The sequence below is a fragment of the Leptodactylus fuscus genome, chromosome 4 (assembly GCF_031893055.1).
Source record: "Leptodactylus fuscus isolate aLepFus1 chromosome 4, aLepFus1.hap2, whole genome shotgun sequence".
NCBI classification, from domain to species: Eukaryota; Metazoa; Chordata; class Amphibia; order Anura; family Leptodactylidae; genus Leptodactylus; species Leptodactylus fuscus.
This window is the reverse complement of record NC_134268.1, coordinates 125,554,435-125,572,276: the sequence shown is the minus strand read 5'-3', so window position 1 is coordinate 125,572,276 and position 17,842 is coordinate 125,554,435. Positions and strand designations below refer to the sequence as shown.

The following is a 17,842-nucleotide window of genomic DNA, read 5'->3' as shown; positions in this document are numbered from 1 at the left end:
ATGAGTTGCTACTACACGGAAAATCTTTGGCCTTGCTGCCTCTTGACATGCCTCTGCCTGTAGCCACCTTTTTTCCTGCTTAGCTTGCCTCCACATCTACACTGCTTTCCCCACTATACATCACCCCTGTCCATTTCGAGTAGCACCTCAAACCTCGACTTTTCGAATGAATATCGAACCCCATTATAGTCTATGGAGAAAAAAATACTCGTTTAGGGGGAAACCAATATTCGACTCAGGAGGGTCACCAAGTCCACTATGACATAGTTACATGATGAGGTTTAATAAAGACATTAGTCCATCATGTCCAACATATAACCCTACAATCCCTACAGTGTTGATCCAGGGGAAGGCAATAAAAATGGTGTTTTTCAGCAAAATAATAGCAATAATTTTAGCAGTGATTGCAACTAGAGATGAGCGAACCGATTTTGTAGAAGTGGAATTCAATCTGAATTTCAGGAAACATTCGATTTGCCAAGAATTCTGATTTCTTCACTCTTTGATTCATTGAATCACATTTCCTATTAAATTGGCCTGCAGGTGTTAGAAGAAGGGGGAGGGAATTCTGAGAAGATGGGGTCACCAATAATGCCAAGCATGCAGCTAATCAGCAGCCAGCCACCCCTGCGATGTCACAGCCATATAAAAACCAGCGGCCATTTTAGATGCAGTCATAATTAGAGATGAGCGAACAGCGTTCGATCGAGTACATGTTCGATCAGATATCAGGCTGTTCGAGATGTTCGATTCGAGTTGAACACCAGGTGCCAAAGTCACAAAAAATTTGATTCCCTTCCCACCTTCTCTGGCGCGTTTTTTGCACCAATAACTGCGCAGGGGAGGTGGGACTGGAACTACGACAACGGAAGTATAGAAAAAAAAATCAGAAAAAGTAATTGGCTGGCTAATTCAGGTGACCTCCAATTTATACGAACAGTGGGTTTAACATCCGGTTCATATGAGACTGCGAACTATGTGACTGTGAGAAAGGGATAGAGGTACAGGCAGGGTTAGCTAGGGATTACCTTTATTTAGATGGGAATGTCACTCACCCAGCTCTTTGGGGATCTATCTGTTCTGGATCGATATGCGCGAGCTGACTTTTTCCCATAGGAATGCATTGACTAGCGTTGATTGGCTGAATGCCATACAGAGTACAGCATTCATCCAATCAACGCTGGTTCTGCCGGAGGTTCGTCTGTGAGGAGGCGGAGTCTAAGATCAGACCAGAATGGAGACTGCTGTGGACCGATTTTAGACTCCGCCTCCTCCATCAGAACCAGCGTTGATTGGCTGAATGCTGTACTCTGTATGGCATTCGGCCAATCAACGCTGGTCAATGCATTCCTATGCTGAGATGTAGCAGAGCTGGCCGTGCGCTGAGTTCTGCTACACCCAACCATCCCTCCATCTACTCCTGTCACACACACAGCTTTGCACTACACCCAACCATCCCTCCTTCTACTCCTCCTGTCACACTCAGCTTTGCACTACACCCAACCATCCCTCCATGTACTCCTCCTGTCACACAAATCTTGGGTGTAGCAGAGCTCAGCGCACACTCAGCTCTGCTACATCTCTGGTGTAGCAGAGCTCAGCGCACACTCAGCCCTGCTACATCTCTGGTGTACTGGCAGGGTTAGCTAGGGATTACCTTTATTTAGGTGGGAATGTTACTCACCCAGCTCTTTGGGGCTCTATCTCGTCGGGATCCCTGTCAGCTTGCGACTTTTTCCTATAGGAATGCATTGATCAGCGTTGATTGGCCGAATGCCATACAGAGTACAGCATTCGGCCATTCAACGCTGGTTCTGCCGAAGGCTCCTGTGAGGAGGCGGAGTCTAAGATCAGTCCACAGAAGTCTCCATTGTGGTCCGATCTTAGACTCCGCCTCCTCTGGCAGAACCAGCATTGATTGGCCGAATTCTGTACTCTGTATGGCATTAGGCCACTCAACGCTGGTCAATGCATTCCTATGGGAAAAAGTCAGCTCCTGCATGTCGCAAGCTGACAGGGAAACAGACGAGACAGACCCCCAAAGAGCTGGATGAGTAACATTCCCACCTAAATAAAGGTAATCCCTAGCTAACCCTGCCAGTACACCTGAGATGTAGCAGAGCTGAGTGTGCGCTAAGCTCTGCTACACCTGAGATGTGTGTGACAGGAGGAGTAGATAGAGGGATGGTTGGGTGTAGTGCAGAGCTGTGTGTGTGACAGGAGGAGTAGATGGAGGGGTGATTGGGTGTAGTGCATAGCTTTGTTTTTGACAGGAGGAGTAGATGGAGGGATGGTTGGGTGTAATGCAGAGCTGTGTGTGTGACAGGAGGAGTAGATAGAGGGTTGGTTAGGTGTAGTGCAGAGCTGTGTATGTGACAGGAGGAGTAAATGGAGGGGTTGTTGGATGTAGGGCAGAGCTGAGTGCACGGCCAGCACTGCTACACCGGAGATTAAGCATAGCTGAGTGTGCGCTGAACCCTGCTGCACACTCAGCTTTGCTAAGATGCAGCAGTGCTGAGTGTGTAGCAGGGTTCAGCGCACACTCAGCACTGCTACATCTCTGTATGGCATTCGGCCAATCAACGCTGGTCAATGCATTCCAATGGGAAAAAGTCAGCTCCCGCATATTGCAAGCTGACAGGGATCCCGAGGTAATACAGTGACTTGGGCATGTTAGATGCCCCCAGACATGCTTCCCCTGCTGTTCCAGTTGCATTCCAGGGTGTTGGCATCATTTCCTGGGGTTTCATAGTGGACTTGGTGACTCTCCTGAGTCGAATAGCGGTTTCCCCCTAAATTAGTATTTATTCCCTATAGTCTATAATGGGGTTCGATGTTCAATCGAACAGTCGAGTATTGAGCGGCTACTCAAATCGAACTTTGAACATTTCACTGTTCACTCCTCTCTAGTCATAATACATCGCTTTTACTGCAGGGACAGCTGGCAGCAGGAACTAGGGAAAGAGATAGGAAACAGGTAGAAGTTCAAGGAAAAAGGATTGCTAGTGAAGGGAAAGTATAGGGAGGAAATCAAAGAGGAGTTTGGGGTGATTGCAGCGTCATTAACAGAAAGAAACTTACAGGGGTTTTCCCATCTCAGTGTTTCAGCAGTCTGCTTGCAGTCTGTTCTTTACACTTCCTGTATTTCTCACCCCTCTCCTCCATCTTGCTGAACGGGCTTGAGAAGGATCACAATACTTATGCAGATCAGATAATGTGCATATGTTTGTACAGAGTGGACTCAGTGTTATCTATGTGTTTACATAGAGAGAAAGCAGATTGGACTTTATCAGCAAACTGCAATTAGCTGAACGATTGTCCTGCTATCAAGAGCAGTGAGTAAGTGACTTCACTTGTCCTATAGGTTCCGATGTTATAGCAACGCAGTGTAAACAATGGGATGAATAAGTTCACATAGCAGGCAAATAAGATGTTTAGAGTTGCCTTGCAGGGACTGACCCACCTGTTCTCCCTATGCGCTTTTCGGCTATTTTAGGCACAAAAATAGCCAAAACGTGCGTAGGGGAACGGGTGGGTCGGTCCCTGCAAGGCAACTCTACACATCTTGTCACTATGGGTATGTGTGTTCAATTACCTACTGTTTTCAATATTATTATATGCACTATTTGATCTAGAATAAAACATTTTTTGAGAGAAGTCCTCAGTAGTTGATACCTTTATTAATGGTTAACTTAAAAAATGATGACATATTGCGAGCTTTTGGGAGCTATACCTTCATCAGGCTGGTATAACACAATGTCTGAAAACAAGCATATTTATACAGAAATAGAATGTTAGATATAAAATAGATGGAAAGCAGAACATGCAAATAGACAGTTCGAAAAAACATATACATCAGTTCACAGGAAAGTTCTCTGGGTTTATGGTTCCTTTGATCAGTCATGTGGTGTCTAGCTGTTGTAAAACGTCATAAAACCCTGTGACTGGTTTAACCCCATTTGGAGTGTGTCAAAGGTCATCATGTGTTTAAATTCCCATATCCTTCGATCTTTTTTGTTTTTGAAATTTCCTCTTAAAACCAGGATCTTCATATCATTGGTGATATTATGATTTTGATTACAGAAGTGTTTTGGCACAGGGAGGTCAATTCTCTGCTCTCTAATCATATGTCTGTGTGAGTTCATCCTCATCCTAAGTGCCTGGCCTGTCCCACCTACACATTATTGCACATTATTGCACATTATTAAATACTAGCTGGTACCCGCGACTTCGTCTGCGGTGATTGTAGCAGTGGGTATATACAGGCGTGGGTAAGGTTTTCGTACTGTGTATAAGGTATGGGATATAAAATGTAACTGTGTATCTTGTTGTTGCTGTTATTCTGAGAGCACATGAGACTTTTGTGTTGAATGTAATTTGTATTTCAGCCGCTATACGGTGTTGGTATAAACTGTACATAGTGACTTTGGGACAGAGGTATTTCAGGTGAATATACTTCGATATACGACATTGTATGATTTGTTATTTTCCACCAGTACATGTAAGTTTTGGGCACAGGATACTCTTGAGTAAGCAACATAAAGTCTGGCCCTGTGCATGACAGTTTAGTAACTCCATGTGCCTCTTATTAATAGCAATTAACCCCATCATGTCCCTCACATTAACCCCAGTGTAAGAGTTACTGATAGAGATGAGCGAGTACTGTTGGGATCAGCCGATCCGAACAGCACGCTGGTATAGAAATGAATGGACGTAGCCGGCACGCGGGGGGTTAAGCACACCGGCTACATCCAAGCGGAAATACCAGGTGCATCCATTCATTTCTATGGAGCGTGCTGTTCAGATCGGCTGATCCCAACAGTACTCACTCATCTCTAGTTACTGATATGTGAGAGACTTGGAGGTAATAATTAAGTATTTTCATTACCTCCATATGTCTCACATAGTAGTAACCTTTATATGGGGCACACAGGGGTTAATATGAGGGACATGATGGGGTTTATTCCTATTAATATGAGGTACATGGAGTTACTAACACTAAACTAATAACCCCAAATGCCTGACATTAATGAGAATAGGAAGTAAAGGAAGGGAGCTGTGTGTTTCTTACTTTCAGTTTGCTAGCAGCTTCGGCAGGAGCTATCACTATAGCAGGCGGAGACCTGAGCGATTAAGCTCCACCCCCTGGGTTTCCTGCACATCTCGCAAAGGGGAGTGTCCTTATGCCTCAGCTCTAGCAGAGACTTTATTTAACTCTTGCAGGTCCTGTGCTGCTGGCATGCCAGTGAAATATGGCAGGAGTGCCACTCTTGGCATGTGTGCCAGGGGTTGCTGACCTCTGCTGTAGGGGGTAATATGAATTTTGTGGCTTGCTATGGTCCAAAGTGTGTGAGATTGCAGAGATAGTGATGTGAGTTTGTGTTTTGTGGGGGTCCTGGGAAACACGTATGTGCGCTATTGTGACAAAAAGTAGCCTATTGCGCAATCAAGTGTAGGGACTATGTTTGTGGAAAATTTCAGCCAAATCGGTGGAGCGGTTTTTGCGTGATTGACCGCCAAAGATCTGAACATCCAAAGGGTCCTGGGAAAAACATATGTGCGCTATTGTGACGAAAAGTAACCTATTGCGCAATCGAGTGTAGGGACTATGTTTGTGGAAAATTTCAGCCAAATCGGTGGAGCGGTTTTTGCGTGATTGACCGCCAAACATCCGAACATTCAAAGGGTCCTGGGAAAAATGTATGTGCGCTATTGTGACGAAAAGTAGCCTATTGCGCAATCGAGTGTAGTGACTATGTTTGTGGAAAATTTCAGCCAAATCGGGGTCCAAAGTGTGTGAGATTGCAGAGATAGTGATGTGAGTTTGGGGTTTGTGGGGGTCCTGGGAAAAACGTATGTCCGCTATTGTGACGAAAAGTAGCCTATTGCGCAATGGGGTGTATTAACTATGTTTGTGGAAAATTTCAGCCAAATCGGTCAAGCGGGTTTTGCGTGATTGACTAACAAACATCCGAAAAGTCAAAGCCACAAACATCCAAACTCACAAACTTTCACATTTATAATATTAATAGGATACCACATTAGGTGTGCTGCAGGTGAAGGTACCTGGGATCTTGTAGTCTTGATCAGAGTTCGGGATCTTTATTTTATTCGTGGTCAGTATGTGAGGGCAGGTTTTGCACCTTTTCTGTCCACATGGGAATGTTCCTGTGTTAGTTGGAGGTGACAGTGAGCTGCTAATAAGCATATTCCTGAGGTTTGGTGGCTGGTGGAGAGGGGGGGTCTGGAAATATGGATTTTAGATGGTTGTCTTTTTGCAGTAGTGGATGTAGTTTGTATGTAATTCCTTTCAGCATCTCCAGGTGTGGGTTATGTGTGACGACCAGGGGCACCCGATTGTTTTCCTGTTTGGTATTGTATTTTAATAACTCCGGTCTTGGTATTCTCGTGGCCCTGTTAATTTGGTTTTCAACTGTTCTTGAATGGTAACCCTGCTTCAAGAATGTGTTTTTGAGGCGCCCTAGGTGTTTGTCTCTATCTGCAGGGTCTGGGCATATGCGATGGTATCTGATGTAGACAATGGAGTTCTTTTTGTGTTTAGGATAAAAGCTATCCCATCTTAGTTAGGTAGGGCGGTCATTCGGCTTCTGATACAGTGATGTCTCAATTTTGTTGTCCTGTATTTTGATGACTGTGTCCAGGAAATTTATTTCAGAGAAGGTGTAATTGAGCGTCAGGTTGATGGTGGGATGGAACTGGTTGAATTGTTCATGGAAGGTTTTCAGCTGTTGTTCAGACCCAGTCCAAAGGATTAGGATATCGTCAATGAAGTGATAGTAGGCCAGAGGCCTGGTGGTTCAGGTGGACAGGAAGTCACTCTCAAGCTTGGCCATGACGAGATTAGCATACTGTGGTGACATTTTGCTCCCCATTGCGGTGCCAGTCTGCTGTAAATAGATACGGTCACCAAAGGAGAAGTAATTGTGGGTGAGGATGAATTTTTGTGAGTTTCACCACAGCTTCAGCATTCATACCTTGCTTTTCCATAAAAACCTGGCAGGCATTTACACCGTCCTGGTGTGGGATGTTGGAGTACAAGGATTCTACATCCATGGTGGCCAGGATGGTTCCATCTGGAAGGGGACCCATAGAGGATAGTTTATTTAATAGGTTTGTGGTGTCCTGAAGGTAGCTGGCTGTATCCTTCAATAAGGGTTTGACGTAACTTCACAAGCTCTCTGCAGCTAGGAAATAGCTGTTTTTTTAACATTATTTGCTGTGAATCAATTTGGAAAGAATCAAATCTTTTTGTGAAATCCGGAGAAGAGGCCAAATTGACTTTTCCAAAACTTCGCTCATCTCTATTGATTCCATCTCTTGAATGTGAAAAACAAAACCTCAACAATCTGAACTTTCACAGTTTTTCTAAGTATAATGTTGGGAATAGGATATTGTGTGATCACTATAGTTTCACAGATGTTTTGATGGAGGAGTTATGCTGTGAGCATTTTTACAAAACCAGTTCAGTTCAGTTATTCATATACATATGTCATTTGTATTTTTTTCAATATTTCTCTCAATCAACATTCACCATTTTTATCTTTCTTCCAGGAAGTAGGAAGCATCATTGGAAAGGTCAGTGCAGAATCATTTAATTTTGTGATTTTTCTGTGCAATTCAAAGCCTTACCTCCATAAACATTTATTTTTCGTGATTTTGTTTCCATAACAGAAAGGTGAGACGGTTAAGAAGATGAGGGAGGAGGTAAGAATATGAAACTATTAAAATATTTTATGATGCAATAAGAGTTAAGCTATATTCACGTGAATAATGGGCAACTGATGTACATTTTTTAAAAGGACATCACATGGCAGCACTATGTTCACATGATGATTATTTTGACAATCTATTATTATAAACCATCAAAGTACAGGTCATGACCTATTTTTGTCCTTTTTTTCACAAATCCCTCCATACACTTGAATGAGATGGATATTTCTCGCCTCAATTGTCTGAATGTAGCCTGAGTAGTTGCAAAAATTATTTCAGCTGCAATCTCATAGTTGCATAGTTAGTACGGTTGAAAAGACATATGTCAATCAAGTTCAACCAAGGGATGAGAAAGGGCATGCTATTCGATTAATTTATATAAGCAGCAATTCTATTTTTCTCTAAAAATGCATCTAAATATTTTTTTTAAGCTTTCAACTCTTGCTGCTGTGACCAGTTCCTGGGTAAGCTATGCCACAGATTCACAGTCCTTACATAGAATAAGACTTAATGTCTCTGGAGATTAAACTTTTTTTTTTCTCCAGACCAAAGGCATGTCCCCTTCTCTTTTGAGGGTATTTTAGAAACAATTTTTCCCCATGTTTTATGTATGGGCCATTTGTATATTTATATAGATGAAGGCGTAGTAGCTGTGGCCCTCCATGCCCCTTGTCAATTTTGTGGCCCTTTGTTAAAAGGGCTCTATCACTGGGAAAAGCCATTTTTAACTAACCACATCCTTGCATAGGCTTTAGAAATTCTATTCCACACCTACTTTTAGAATGTAGATTGCCTCATTGGTTTCTGAATAAGTCTGTTTTTATTCATACGCTAATTAGACTGGTGCACGATACATCGTGCACCCCTTTGCTATTGTTTCCTATGGGAGGCTGCTGCTGATGAATAGGATGATGACTCAGCTTCCTGTTTGTACACACACATAGGAGATAATAGCAGGGACGAGTGCTGCTGGGAAGTTCCTGAACTGGCTGAAAGCTCATTAGCATATGAATACTAACGGACTTATTCAGAAACCACTGAGGCAATTTACATACTAAAAGTAGGTGTGGAATAGCCTTTCTAAAGGCTATGCAAGGATGATTAGTTAAAAATGGCTTTTCCCAATGATAGAGCCCCTTTAAACTCTAGGACATCCTTTCTATGGATTGGTGCTCAGAACTAAACTGCATATTCAGTTAATATTCATATATTCCATAGTAGTATGGTATAGTACATCTCTGTCTCATGAGTCAAAACCCTTTTTAATACATGATAATATCCTGCTGGTCCTAGAAGCAGCTGATTGACATTGTATTCTGCAATTTATATAATCTATGATCTACAGGTACACCCAGGTCCTTCTCCACCAGAATACACAATATTTTAATCCAGATGCATAACTTGACATTTATATACATTGAACCTCATTTACCATTTGTATGCCCAAACACCCAGTCTGTACAAATCTGATTCTAACCTATGCATTTCCTCCATAGACTGCACTGTTTTACATAGCTTGGTACCATTTGCAAAAATAGAGACAGCGCTATTAATCCCATCTTCATTCATAGTGGTCTATTATAAAACAAATAAAAAAAAAGGTATGTTACTTACTGACCTCGCCGCTGCTCCCACTGCTCCCTCCTCTTAACCGGCAATAAGACCTCTGCGTCTCAATGCAGGAGGCATGATGACGCAGGAGAGGGGCTGCTCAGGTAGTTTTCAGAACGACCTTCTCCTGCGCTAGTTTAGGGAAAAAAAGATTTTTAAAAAATTGCCACGGCTGCCGCCCCTCCGGGAGTGCCGCCTGAGGTAGTCACCTCACCTCGCCTCATTAGAGTTGTGGTGCTGTCTATAGGATAAGTACAAAAAAATCCTAAGGATCTAGTCCTAAATACATCCACATAAATGCTACTGTTCCCATATGCACCTGTTGATTTGCTTTATTTTACTTAACTGGAGTCAGTCTCAAACAAGGAATGCTTTTACCAATATCATAATTGTGAAGAAGTCACAGTCAAAGACCACTGTTAGTCAATCAGGTTCATCATCCAGCCAGAGGTTAATAGGGATGGACGGAGAGGGAGAGACTTTATAGCAAAATAGCGCCGCGTATACGGTATCGGCTCCCATTGAAAACAATGGGAGCGTATACGGCCCGCAAAAGCTCCCGCGGCATCTACGTACCAAATCACGAGCCAAAATACTCCGTGTGAACCCGGCCTAAAAATTTTTAATTTTCTCCAAATATGTTTATTGTCGATGAAATATTTAGATATCATGGTGCAAGTTATGTATCTATGCAGGAATTTTATAAGTTTTTTTTCTCAATTCTTGGGTGTAGTTAGGGAATCGGTTCTTTGAGTATTGTCTGTGCTAGAGTCCTGTGTAATTGGTATAGTCATTGTTATGCGCAGTCCAGTTAACTCAGTGTAATGAGTTGCGCAGATTTGTACATAAAGATTAATTAATCAATAAGAGGATGCCTCATATGGGTAACTTATTCTTTCAGTATTTTTCAAAATGCAGTTGTTATTATTATGATTATTTAATTAGTTAATTAATTTATGTTTAGAGCACCATTAATTCCATGGTGCTGTACATTTGAGGGTTTACATACAATACACAAAGTACAATACTACCACTGTCCAACTGGTGTTGTGGGATGGAGGGCCCTGTCTGCGAGGGCTTACAATCTATGAATGAAGGGGTATAGAGACATTAAGTGAGAAGAAGCTGTTCAGATGGTTGTGTGAAGGCAGCAGAGTTATTAAAGGATATAGGTTTTCCTGAAGAGGTGGAGAGGAGGACTTTGATAGAAGAGTTGGGTAGGGAGGACAAGAAGGAAGCTATGGCTGCTAGATAATATGGAACTCTGAACAGCAGAGCAGTAATATCTGAGCCAGAGAAATATATCTGTGAGTTTTAAAAAAATGAATAGAAGGAATTACTTGGCACTCACCGAAAATAGCGTAAAAAGTTGAAACTTTATTGAAGAATGTCCATACAAAGTTTTAAAAGCGGGAGGAGGCACGCTCAGCAACCGGGCGACAGCTGTTTCGTATACAAAATATACTTTTTCAAGCTCGTTGGTCTCTAAGAGTGTGCTACCTTCTATTTATACTGGTGCAATCACATACACGTCAATCACATTTGTCTATTAACTCTTACATGTCTGTAACAATTTTAGATACATAGAATAACACCTCCATAATAAAAACACTTCCATGTGTGAACAAGACCCAAGTTTTCAGAATTACAACATTGAATAAAGTTGTGAACACTTTTAATAAACTTTTGAAAAACTTTCAATATTCAGAAAAAGAGCTAGAGGTCCATGGAAAAATATCCATAGAACTCTATAGTGTCAAATCAACCAATGGGGAGCCTGCCGACAATAGGCTCCTCCCCTAGAGGCGTGTTTAACAAGTCAGACTTGAAGGAGAACTAAGGTTTTTTCTATCTTTATTGCTATCAACAAACACCCATAGAATCCTTTTAGGTTAAATAAACCAATAAGGAGCTCGCCGACGGCAGGCTCCACCCCTTATGGGTGTATCCATGTCACTGAGCTTGGGGGGGGAAAAAAAGAGAATTCTTTTACTATGGTCTAAAGGAGGGGCTAGATGTAGGCAGTCCCCTTATTGGTCGGATTTAGACCATAGTAAAAGAATTCTCTTTTTCCCCCCCCCCAAGCTCAGTGACATGGATACACCCATAAGGGGTGGAGCCTGCCGTCGGCGAGCTCCTTATTGGTTTATTTAACCTAAAAGGATTCTATGGGTGTTTGTTGATAGCAATAAAGATAGAAAAAACCTTAGTTCTCCTTCAAGTCTGACTTGTTAAACACGCCTCTAGGGGAGGAGCCTATTGTCGGCAGGCTCCCCATTGGTTGATTTGACACTATAGAGTTCTATGGATATTTTTCCATGGACCTCTAGCTCTTTTTCTGAATATTGAAAGTTTTTCAAAAGTTTATTAAAAGTGTTCACAACTTTATTCAATGTTGTAATTCTGAAAACTTGGGTCTTGTTCACACATGGAAGTGTTTTTATTATGGAGGTGTTATTCTATGTATCTAAAATTGTTACAGACATGTAAGAGTTAATAGACAAATGTGATTGACGTGTATGTGATTGCACCAGTATAAATAGAAGGTAGCACACTCTTAGAGACCAACGAGCTTGAAAAAGTATATTTTGTATACGAAACAGCTGTCGCCCGGTTGCTGAGCGTGCCTCCTCCCGCTTTTAAAACTTTGTATGGACATTCTTCAATAAAGTTTCAACTTTTTACGCTATTTTCGGTGAGTGCCAAGTAATTCCTTCTATTCATTTTTTCACATGCTTCTTTACTCTGGACTTAGAGCACCACCACATTTAGCGTTTTTTTGTCTCCCGTGCAGATATATATCTCTGTATGAGTAGTGCCACCTATACCTACGTGCATCTTTGGATATCTGTGAGTTTTGTTGGTGTAACAGTAATATTGAAAACAATGGGATTCTATGAGTTGATTAAGGTTAAGGGTGTAGAAGGAGAACAGGTGGTGTCCCAAAACAAAGTCTTGAGGGACATCTACAGAGTAAGGTTGCAATGAAGAGATGCAGTGTGAGTGGGAGATGCTGAATGTGTGATTCGTGAGGTATGAAGAGATCTCGGAGATTGCCAAGTCTATGATGCCAAAGGATGAGAGAGTTTCTCACAAAAGGGGGTGGTTGATTGTATCAAAGGTAGATGAAAGGGGGAGTTTGGTTAGGGCCAGTTTTGTTGAGAGATGTGTTTGGAAGTCTGACTGTAGTCTGTCAAAGAGAAAGTTGGATATTTTTAAGCATACAGAAGCAGTGAAAATAGGGCAATAGTTGGCTGGAGTTGATGGGTCAAAGGAAGATTTCTTAAGATTAGGTGTGAAAGTATCAAGTTTAAAGGTAGAAGGGAAAGTACTTCTGGTTAGAGATAGGTTGAAAAGGTGATTTAGAGCAGAAATAAAGACTTCAGTGAGATTAGGGATGAGGTGTGATTGGTTTGGGTCAAGCACACAGGTAGTGTGCTGCGATTTTGAAATCAGAGTAGAGTGATTTTAATTGATGACAATGGAAATGTAGGTTATGGAGGAAGAGCATTGGAACAGTAATAGTTGGGTACAGTGGGTGGGTGCATTTATTGAGGTGCATTTATTTAACAAGAACCTTAAATTATAACTCAAAATGTTTAAATTAAATTCTAGTACGGCGGATCCCAGGTGTTTAAACATGGCGGCTCAAAAGTGATCAAAGCAATAGCAAAATAGCAAAGGTACACCTAGTCCCACAAAAAAGATGCCCTATGCATCCCTGTAAACGGAAGTATAAAAAAGTCACAGGCGTCAGAATATGGTGACTTTTAGAAAAAAAATTTTTGACACAGGTTTGGATTTTTGTTAAAGAGTTAAAATGTAAATAAAACCTTATAAATTTGGTATCCCCGAAATCATACTGAAACATAGAATACAGGTGACATATCATTTTGGCTTCACAGTGAACGCTGGAAAAACGAAGCCCATAAGAAAGTGATACAAATTCACCCCATTCGGAATTTGATTCCAGTTTCCCAGTACATTGTACAGAATAATTAATGGTAGCATTATGAAGAAAAATTTGTCCCGCAAACATTAAGACCTCATATGGCTCTGAGAGCAGAAAAATAAGAAAACCTATGGGGTTTGGAATGGGCGGGGGGAGTCAAAAATGAAAATCGAAAAATGCCCATGGGAAAGGGCTAAGGTTTCCCCCAACATTCAAGACATCTTGTGCAAAAATATGAACGTTCCACTGAGCTTGATCGGTATTGGGAGCCTAAAGATTTACCATAGAAAAAAAACAGTTGACCAAACGACCAAATATACATTTCAAAAAGATTTTTGGGTCACAAAATATGTAAATGAGTTTAAAGGGAAGATTTTATGGACCAGAATTCTGACTCCTCTGCTAAAGGAAGAAAGGGGACCTCAGAAAAGTAGGTTTTAGTGAGGCAAGAGATTTTCTTATTCTTGAAGCATGGATGCTTTGGTTGATCTAATCTGGTAGACAATTTGACTAAACTTATGTAGAGTGTTCCATAACGTTATAGGATACAACATTTTAGGGTTTTATGTCATAGCTTCTTGAAACATCATAAAATTGGAAGAAGTGCGATGCCTAAAGCATATAACATTAGCAGAAAGGGGGAGGTGGGGTGAGGTGTAGAAGGTTGGGAATTAAAGAAGGAGGGTAAAACATTGAAATAGTTGGCTAGGAGAAGAGTGATGGTATAGGACCACATCAGGTCAAAATAAATTCCTTGACCCAAAGGAGCAGGAGAGGGGACAGGCGGGAAGTGAACAATTGACCAAATATTGATACCAGTCTATTCGCTGACTATGGGTGAAATTTAATGGAATTTTCAATAGAGTCATTACAATAAGAGTATGGAATTAAAAAAAAAAACTGTGATGAAACTAACAAATGGGGGGTGGCAAGGTCGAGGTGTTGTGCAGAGATGCCAAGGAAGTGAGACAGCAGATGTTTTAGTGATTTTTGAGAGTGTCTAATTTGTTGTACAGAAGCACAAAGTGATTTAAGTTATTTTTATTTTATTTTTTTCTAATGTAGATTGGGAGCCCCACATAGAGCATATAATGTACATTTTTCGCTATCAGTATGTCTTTGGAATATGGGATGGAAATCCATGCAAACATGGGGAGAACATACAAACTCCTTGCAGATGGTTTTATGTCCTTGGTGGGATTTGAACACCAGGACTCCAGTGCTGCAAGGCTGCAGTGCTAACCACTGAGCCACCTTGTGGGCCCTTGATTTAAGGTAGTTGAGAGAGGTAAACAGAGAATGGGAGCTACAAGGGAAGGAGAGATGTGCTTAGACATCACAGGAGGTGGGAATGGGCTGTAAGTTTGAAAAAAAAAAAAAAGCAACAAATATAATAAAAAGAAATGCAGTGAACATGGTAGGACATTCTTCAAATTTGATTTAGTAACTTTTTTGGTGTGATTATTCTGTCAAGCTGTCTTCAACCATGCACACTTTAGCACACTTAGGGTTGAACAGCATCTTGCGTAACCCCTGCACTCATGCCTCCCCTATTATCCTATCTTATCCTACTAATATTATAAATGTGAAAGTTTGTGTGTTTGGATGTTTGTGAGTTTGGATGTTTGTTCCTCAATCACACAAAAATGGCTGAACGGATTTGCATGACACAAAAATGGCTGAACGGATTTGCATGAAATTTGCCACATACATAGATAGGAAAACTGATTAAAACATAGGCTACTTTTTATCCCGGTAAATGACATCACTACACGACCGCAGTGAAGGAATTTAGGTTCACACAAAGAACCTGTGATGTCATCATAGGTCCTTGAGCCATTCTCAGATAGGATCATGCTAGGCAGTGGGTGGAGCTATATAGGATGAAGCTAGACATTGTGAAAGCTGAAGAAAATGGAGTCCCATAGAAGGTCAGGAGACTACAGAACATGCAGGCTGTGTGTGGGCAAGAGGACTATATCGGGTGTAGAATTTCAGTGAGTACTACAGAGAATGTGTTGTTCTGACTCTGATTGGGGAGGGGGGAGAACTTTGGCACATTTCAGTAACATCCGTTCAGCTCTTTGTAACACAGAAGCTGCTCAGACAGTCACATAACCAAACCCCTGTAATCACAATTGCCCGATGTAGCAGAGTTTAGGCAGCGCTGTAGCACACCTCTATAGGCTCTCCAAATGCAAACATGTACATACAGCTGGGTATCCTATGCATATGCAGCGATGTAGCAGAGCTGAGACGCGGGAGCAGGCTGATTGAACTGTGGCAAATTTCTGCAACATCTGTTCAGCCATTTCCAACACAGAAGCTGCTCAGACACTGACATAAGAACACCCCTCTAATTCAAATGGCCAGATGTAGCAGAGCTTAGGCAACGCTGTAGCACAGCTGAGTACGCTCTCCATATATCCAGAGATGTACATACAAATGAGTATGCTGCGCATATGCAGCGATGTAGCAGAGCTGAGATGCGGCAGCAGGCTGATCATCCACAACAGCAATTGGCTAAATATAAGCGGCTCAGTGCCAGCACCAACCCACAGACAAAGTCGCAGGCAGATGCTAGTATAGCTATATTTCTAGGAAGAATATACTTAGCTATGCTACTAAATTAGATGGTAAAACAATTAATCAATTAAACTAAACACATGATCAAAAAAAACTATGAAAAGAGAAATAACAGACTTTCAGGCCTAGAAAAATCATAAACTTAGCAGGTGATACACAAACAGACAAAAATAAAAGAGGGGTCCCAATTTGTAATATGCCAACAGTCCCATCATATTTCCAGTGGCAATAGCAATGGCACTATCATAAACAATAGTTCACCTTATAAATAATAGTCCACATTATCAATATTAGCCATGTAATAAATAATAGTCCTCCTAACAATAATACCCTCTTATAAATAATAGCCCATTTAACAATACCCTACTTATAAAATTTACCTCTTACAAATAAATTACGACCATATTATATATAATGTCCACCTTTTTTATAGGCCTAGAATAAATAATTCTTCCCTTAAAAATAATAGCTCGACTTATATGTTTCCCCATTATAATAGACCCCTTATAAATAATTTCCTCTTATAATAGCCCACTTATATTCAATAGTTTCCTTCCTAATAAATTGTAGCCCCTTATAAATAGTTCCTCGCTTATACATAATAGTCCCCTTATATATAACAGTCTCCCTGTTATAGCAATCTACCTTATATATAACTGTTCTTCTCCTATAATAGTCCCCTTATATATAATAGTCTCCCCCTTATAAATAACAGTTCCCGGCTTATACATAACAGACTCCTCCCTATATATAAATAGTTCCTCCCTTATACATAATAGGCCCTTATATACAAGTCTCCCCCTTATAATAGCCCCCAATATATAGAGTGCCTTGGATAAGTGTTCAGCCCCCTTCAACTTTTCAAGCTTTTGCTACATTTCAGCCTTCAAACATAAAGATATTACATTTAAATTTTGGGGGGAAGAATCAACAACAAGTGGGACACAATTGTTATGTGGAATGAAATTTATTGGATATTTTAAACTTTTTTTTAGCAAAGAATAAACTGAAAAGTGGGGCATGCAATATTATTCGGCCCCTTTACTTTCAGTGCAACAAACTCACTCCAGAAGTTCAGTGAGGATCTCTGAATGATCCAATGTTGTCCTAAATGAATGATGATGATAAATAGAATCCACCTGTGTGTAAACAAGTCACTGTATTAATGCTCCTGCTCTGTGATAGTCTCAGGGTTCTGTTTAAAGCGCAGAGAGCATCATGAAGACCAAGGAACACACCAGGCAGGTCCGAGATACTTGTGGAGAAGTTTAAAGCTGGATTTGGATACAAAAAGATTTCCCAAGCTTTAAACATCCCACGGAGCACCGTGCAAGCAATCATATTGAAATGGAAGGAGTATCAGACCACTGCAAATATACCAAGACCCGGCCATCCCTCTAAACTTTCATCTCAAACAAGGAGAAGACTGATCAGAGATGGAGCCAAGAGGCCCATGATCACTCTGAATGAACTGCAGAGATCTACAGCTGAGGTGGGAGAGTCTGTCCATAGGACAACAATCTACCGTACACTGCACAAATCTGGCCTTTATGGAAGAGTGGCAAGAAGAAAGCCATTTCTCAAAGATATCCATAAAAAGTCTTGTTTAAATTTTGCCACAAGCCACCTGGGAGACATGCCAAACATGTGGAAGAATGTGCTTTGGTCAGATGAATCCAAAATCAAACTTTTTGGCCACAATGCATAATGATATGTTTGGCATAAAAGCAACGCAGCTCATCACCCTGAACACATCATTCCCACTGTCAAACATGGTGGTGACAGCATCATGGTTTGGGCCTGATTTTCTTCAGCAGAGACAGGGAAGATGGTTAAAATTTATGGGAAGATGGATGGAGCCAAATACAGGACCATGCTGGAAGAAAACCTGTTGGAGTCTGCAAAAAACCCGAGACTGGGATGGAGATTTATCTTCCAACAAGGCAATGATCCAAAACATAA

The 17,842-nt window shown here is 41.2% G+C and overlaps 1 protein-coding gene across 2 annotated transcripts in view; it reads left to right on the top strand.

Annotated features, from left to right (window-relative positions):
• Positions 1-17,842, top strand: part of LOC142200577 (poly(rC)-binding protein 3-like) — a 411,290-nt gene that overhangs the window by 128,740 nt on the left and 264,708 nt on the right. For both annotated transcript variants that reach the window (XM_075271023.1, XM_075271022.1), the window contains 2 exons: positions 7,573-7,596; positions 7,693-7,725. In XM_075271023.1, the coding sequence (XP_075127124.1) occupies positions 7,573-7,596; positions 7,693-7,725 (57 nt within the window). The remainder of the gene's footprint in view (positions 1-7,572; positions 7,597-7,692; positions 7,726-17,842) is intronic.